A 6,809-nucleotide genomic window follows, 5' to 3' on the forward strand; every position below is an offset into this window, starting at 1 on the left:
TGCCCCCGGCCCTCCCTACCTGTTGGCCGCCGGGAGCCCGACTCACCTTGAACTCCCGGGCCGGAAGGTGCCCGCGGTCCCTGGCCGGGATCCCCAGCTCGGGAGCGGAAATATGCGCCTTTGATCTGCCCCGCCATCTCCGAGCCCGGCTCCCCCGCTCCTCACATGCAAACCCAGGTTGAGTTGCCTTTCTAGGGAAGCGGGAGAACCCACCAACTTCCTTCTACGAAGGTCACTGGGTGGCCCAGGGCGCTGCCGTGAAAATGGGTGTGCGAGCCCTTCCGTCCTGTTCTCCGTGGGTAGAGCGTCTGCCTCAGGCTTTTCTTTTATTCTGGAAGCTGCCTACCTCCATATTCACACACAAAGACCTAGCAGCCTGGCTTGGCCAACTTTTCCTACCTGTTACTTTGGCTCCCTTCACTGCCTCCTGTCTTCCACCCTCCCCGAACCTTGGCGCCTCTTGATGATTTGGCCGGCACCCTCACCCCACCCAAGGAATTTTGGGTGGGTTTATTTTTTTTCCTCTCTGTTTTCCTTTTATTCTATGCACACAGACACCATCTTCACGTAGATACACCTGGTTATCCGAAATGGTTACGTTGCCATAACCATGTGGTTAACCACCATGGAGGTACATCTGCTTATTACGCGCTCACCATGGTACCCAGGGCTGACCCTGAAATGCCGGGATATGCTTGGATCCTTTGGGTCTGTGTCAACCAGAACAGAATGAATCCCGAGACCTGACCACGGGTTTCCTTCCAAGCCCCTTGAGAAGGCAGAGCGGTCAGAATCTTGCAGAGCGCTGCATGTGGTGTCTGTCCCAGCCGGGCCCCAGCTGTGCACGCGCTAAATGACTGCTCTGCACTTATGGTCGGAGGGTCCCAGTGGAGGCCTTGCACAGCCACTCCCGGCCTGCTGGCCTCAGGGCTCACACGGCCCCACACCCGTGACTCCCACTCCTGGGGGGCCAGCCTTTCTAGCTGCCATGTTTTCTTCCTTCTCCTCGGAGGGGGTCTTCTGAAACTCACTCCCCAAGAGAGCTGACCCAGCCCCCTCGCGTTGGCTGCCACTGTGTACAGAAAGCTTCCAGATCTCTCACTTATTTTGTGGCATGTCTTCTATGGTCTAGGATCCTAGAGCTTCTATTCTTCCACGTTCACTCTGTGACCCGTGTAACGTATACGGGTGTGGTACACTGCTGGTGGCCAATGGTTGCACAGACTGTGCACTGCTCAACTCTAGGAGTTGCATGCACTTTATAGTCTGTGTGAGAATGACTCCCCCTAGAGTTGTACAGGTCACACCACAGCCTGTATACCAATGAAGGTGTTGGGGTCTGGTAGGAGCTTGAAAAAAATGCCCTTGAGTAACTGAAAAGAAGTCGGGCCAAAGAGAGACTAGAAGTGGGGAGAGCACAGCTTGGGGAAGTCTTGGTTGTATACCAGTGCCTCCTGCCCTGCCTGGGCATCTCTCGTTCAACCACACACAGGGAATGTGGTGTCACCAGCCAGTGCCTTCTCTCCTAAAACTTCCCCAAACTTGAACCTGATAACTCTGCCCCCCCACACTCTCCCTCGGTTGGCTTCCGCCTGACCTCTGGGATGCCCTCCCTGTTGTACCACTTGAGTAAAATGTCCTGATTCCTGAAACTTAATATGTTGATAAGCAAGATCATCTTTCCTCTTGTATTGCAACCCGGGCATAACCTTGCTGTCACTTTCTTTGACCTCCACGTTCTCACCGACCCTCAGTTCTGTGGCTTTGCCCACATCGTGCGCTCCAGCTCCATCCTGTCCCCTCTGCATGTAGAGCTACTCTGGTAGCCCAGGTCCTGCCGCTTCTCCACACCATTAGCTCAGTTGGCTTTTCCCTCCAGCTTCCCTTCTAAGTTCGTTATTTTCCTAAAGGATGAGTTTTGGGAGGCCCATCCTTTGCATGTAGGTTCTTTCTGACTTTCTTACAAGGATTTGCTTCCCTTTGTGTTCACCCCACCTCTGGTCTTCTCTCTGATTCGCACACTTCATCCTAAGGAACCTGTTTGCTATCCTTGACGTGGTCTATCCGTGAGCCTTCTGGCTCTATCGTTTCCCTTGGCCTTGGAATGCCCCTCCTGCTTCTCTACTCTGGCCTGTGTTTTTCCTTTTCCTCCTAAAACTCAGCTTCCTCCATGAAGCTTCCCTAATGAACTTAACCATCACATCAGCATCCACACAGCTTCATGGAGCAAGTTTTCCCTCCTGGTCCCTGTGTCTGACCCTTCTTGTTTATCCATCCAATACAGCATTTCTCGAAGGTCCATTAGAGTCCGTAAGTGTCCAGACAGATGCCTCATTGAGTGATCAGGGGGGGTGGGTGGACGGGTACTAAAACAGCCAGCTACAGGACAGAAGGAAATACCTACATAGAAACCAAGTGCTGGTTGGAAGCAAGGAAGAGGATGATTCCTTTGACATGGGATTGCAGTTGATTTTGCTAAAGAGGTGGTGTTGGAGCTGAGCCTTGAGGACAATAAGAATTTTGAAAGAAAGGATGGAAGAGCATTCCAGGCTCTGGGGAAAGGCATACCATGTGTGGACGAGTGAAGGTGCGTGGCTCTTCAGAGATGGCTGGAAGGAAGGTCCGTGTAACTGGAGGGGGAGAAGGGGATATAATGGGAGAGCAAGCTGGGAAGCTGGGATGGGGTGGGTGCTGAGGGCTTCTTGTGCTGTGCTGAGAAGTCTGGACCATGAGGGGTGGGTTTGCTGGCCCTGTGGGTGCCGCCATCTTCCCACCTATTTAGCTCACTGTACACAGTTCTCTGTGCCTGGCCGCAATCCCCACTCTGATTATACCCACTGTGGGCAGGGACCATGCCGGTCTTGTCTTATTCACTATTGTATCCCTGTTACTAATAGGGCGCCTGGCACATAGTAGGTATTCGATATACCGTGGCTCTGGGTACATGTATATATCCTTTTATCTGTGGGTAATGGGTAGCCATTGAAAGTTCACAGGACATGGCAATCTGACTGAGGAGGGTAAGTCCTCTCTAGTTTGCAGCATGAATTAGAGAAGGGAAGGTATGGAGGTTGTGGAGGGAGGGTAATATATTTTTAATTTGTGTCTTTTAAAAAAAATATTTGCAAATCCACTGAAGTAGTTTTTTAGTGACGAAAGCATTGCATCTACATTTTAAAATTCACATAACATAGAAGGGCATTAACTAGGCAGGCCAGGTTGCTCTCACAAGTAGACTCAAAGCACAGAACTTCAGACAGTAGAAGTGTCTTTCTTAGCAGGCCCAAGGGGATGTTTCAGATGAAAAGGTTGGGTTGGATCCCTTCTCCACACAGCCATTCTGGCTACCAGGCTGATGGCAGTTCATGGTCTTCAACCCATAGTTTCTTTCTTCTTTTTTTTAAGAATATTTTTATTGATTTCAGAGAGGAAAGGAGAGGAATAGAGAGATAGAAACATCAATGAGAGAGAATCATTGATTGGCTGCCTCTTGCATGCCCCCTTCTGGGGATTGAGCCCTCAATCCGGGCATGTGCCCTTGGCCGGAATCAACCTGGGACCCTTTAGTCCGCAGGCTGATGCTCTATCCACTGAGCCAAACCAGGTAGGGTAACAGTAGTTTCTGAGGTTCCTTTGGTTGTCATCACCGTCTTTCCAGCCCCTTAAAGGGGAAAAGGGCATGGAGGAGTCCATGGAGGCCTCACGGCCAAGCTTGGAAGTGTGGCACCCATCATTTCTGCACACATTCCATTCCATAGATTTCAGTAGCTGCAAGGGAAGCTGGCACATGGAGAGTTGCCTGGCAGCCGTGTGCCAGCTACTATGGAAGACAAGAAGAACAGATTTGGGAGAACTGCGAGCGGTCTCTGTGTCAGTTATAAAAGATATAAGATTAAAAAAGCGCCCACCCTCCCACTGCCCAGGCATAGCACTCCTGTGTACAGTACCTGTGTCCGTGTAGTGAATATTCTGCTTGTTCTTTCTCAGAGCTTCTGTACAGGGCTCTGCACCTATACAGGCACAGAGTGAAAATAGCAGCTACTGATCTAGTGCATGCAGACAAGCATCAGGCTCTTACATATTATTTTCTTATTTAATCCTCGCAACAACGCTTGGAGGGAGGTACCGTTATTTCCTCCGTATTCCAGGTGAGGAAACTGGTGCCCAGAGAAGCGAAGGCACTTGTCTAGAGTCATTCCGGGACTCCATTCTGACTCTGCTAAGAAAAAGTTAGCTTATGGGCCCCGTCACCTGACGCTGTATACTTCTTGAGGTTAGTTTAGGGGAAAAGGGGTGATAGTGGTGTTTGAAAGCAAACGTGTGGTTAAAAATAACAGGGTCTGGGGTGAGCGCAGCCCAGACACAATTCCTGCAACCCCATGGCAGGTCCCCACACCTTCTCCGCGGACAGGGACCGAAATGCAGCTTTCTCCAGAAAGCGCCGAAGCAGGAAGCCTGGCAGGAGGAGCCCCCGTGCATTCATCCCGCCTGGCGGTCTTTGAAGTGCTGCGGCCTTCAGAGATTCCTTGGCACTCATTTCAGCCTTGTTAACAGAATTCCTGTATCTGCCAAGCTGATGAATGCCTGCCCTGGCTGTAATTATTCTTATTAGCCTGCTGAATAGGAACTCCGGGTGTCAGTGTTCATTCCTTACAGGGCAGTCGGGCTGGTCCGCGTGTATATATGGCTATTCTGTTGTAGTGACGGAGTGCTGAGTGGATTTTAACCCCGGAGATCGAACGTAGGTTTTCATATTGGCGCCGAGTCTGGCAGTGAAATAAGGTGTGCGCTCGTCTGTCAGTGTGTGACTACCTCTCACTTTATCAAGCGAAGTTGGGGTGGGGGAGCTGTCAGGGCATTTTATGGCTCTGCTGTTTAATTGCATTGGTTTCTTAAAGGCAGGATCGCTAGGCCATTTGATGCCCTGCTTTGGGAAAATAACTTGAACTGGCAAAAATCCTCCGTAATTTATCTTCTGGAAAAGGCCAAGTGCTGCATTTGGCACAGCAGTGGTTTTTTAAGATCTTGGAAGATTTCCCCCCCCACACCAACTGTAGTCTTTGGGAAGCCACGGGATTCGACCCAGTTGCCCTGGACCGGTGCGTAGACGAGAGATAATGACACTGTGGACACGTCTGCGTTCTTCGAATGCTGATTTCGCCACAACGCTCCCCGAGTGTTGGTGCGAGATTATGGAGTCGCTAAGCAGCAGGATTCAAGTTTAAATACGATGCGCTGGGACCTTAATTGCGTCCTGCCTCCCACCTTTCTAAGCAGCTGGAATGTGAAAGTGTTTGCATCACTCGTATAATTCAGGGGATGGAGTACCATCCCCTCTGGCAGGTCTAGGAGGAGTCTGGCTTAGCACCATGCTTAAGGGTTCAGGGCACATTTCGGAATGGGTGCTACCTTTGAATCCTAATAAAACAGAGGCAGTGTGCGGAGAGATGGGTTACTTCCCAGGTGCTACAAGGACACCAAGCCCAAGAACATCCTGATCATGGCTCTTCCTCGTTTTTAGTCAGAGCGGGATTGGGCCAGGACTTCCCGGCCTTTGTGCGGTGGTAAGGACCTGCAAGGGTTTCAGGTGGGTTGTATTTGTGTCACGCTACCGGTGCCCTGAGCCCCCAGAGCTGACAGGTCAGAGCTGCCCCTAAACCAGACACTGTGGTTACCCCAAGAGCCATACAGATGTGATCACTTCCTGTGTGTGCTGTGATCTGATGGAGGTTGGCAGTTACATCTTTTACCTGGCGAATCACAGCCCTTAGCCCCAACCTGGCCTTGAGATATGAGCTGTTTGAGGATGGATGTTGAGAAGCTCGGTGACCTGGAGAGTGGCCATTTATCCACTCCGCTAATACTGAGAGTGTTCGCTAACCCTGGCCAGGCGTTGTCCCGAGTGCCAGGGATTCTGCCGTGAACAGAGCTGACTCAGATCTGCCCTCCAAGGTGGGGCAGGATGCACCAGACCTGTGGTCAGTGTTGTTGCCAGAATGTGCAGCACCACCTGGATGACGGAGGTGAGGGTCAAGGTCAAGTTCTTGGGAATGCCTGCTGGGGAACAGGAAATGGAAGGAAGAGCTCTGGAAGGAGTGGCCAGAGGGTGGCAGAAGAGCCGGGAGTGTATTCGGTAGAGGCCAAGCAGGGATGAGTGTGAGTAGACTTGTTAACGAAGGGTTGGTCACATGCCGCTATAAAATCAGAGAGAAAGGCAAAGAGTAGCCTTGGATTTGGCGACTGAAGAGGAGGGAAGTGAGAGGTTGTAAGCAGATCCCCCGGGGGATTCAACTGATTGCTAACGTTTGAGGAGCCCTGGTCTGGATGAGTGCTTGGCACACAAGAGTATTTGGTGGCCTGGTCTTCCTGGGCGAAGTGTGAGGCCAACGCCGTGGTCAGAGTCAGAACGAGAGGAGTGTGGGTGGGCTCCGTGGGAAGGTGGAGCCATTCAGTTACCCATGAGGATGGGTCGGCTTAGGTCTGTAGTGGAGGCAGCCAGCCTGGTTCCCTGACTCGATCCCACCAAGTTTGGCAGCCCAGGATCACATGGTGTGGCCTCTCCATGCCATGAGGGTGGGAGGATGAAGGATGCAGGAATCTGTAGGGAGCTGCCTCACGGAGACTCGTCTCCAAGGAGTCCAGGTGGGAGAGGCAGGTGAGTGAGGCTGGAAGGACTGATACATGGCAGGGGGCATTGATGAGGGTGAAAAGGCATCTTCAGAGGCACAGGGGAGTGGGTGGGCCAGGAAGGTAGGCGGTGAGGACCAGAAGAAGTAACTTCTGCATCCAGGGTCTTGGGAGAGGAGACG

At 51.8% G+C, this 6,809-nt stretch overlaps 1 protein-coding gene across 1 annotated transcript in view; it reads left to right on the top strand.

The window, feature by feature from the left end:
* Positions 1 to 2: 2 nt before the first annotated feature.
* PTGFRN (prostaglandin F2 receptor inhibitor) overlaps positions 3 to 6,809 on the top strand; it is a gene marked incomplete at its 5' end in the record, with an annotated part of 52,538 nt that continues 45,731 nt past the window's right edge. The window contains 1 exon segment of the mRNA XM_015563538.1: positions 3 to 177. Coding sequence (XP_015419024.1) covers positions 3 to 177 — 175 coding nt within the window.

This window comes from Myotis davidii, unplaced genomic scaffold (genome assembly GCF_000327345.1).
Source record: "Myotis davidii unplaced genomic scaffold, ASM32734v1 scaffold217, whole genome shotgun sequence".
NCBI lineage: Eukaryota > Metazoa > Chordata > Mammalia > Chiroptera > Vespertilionidae > Myotis > Myotis davidii.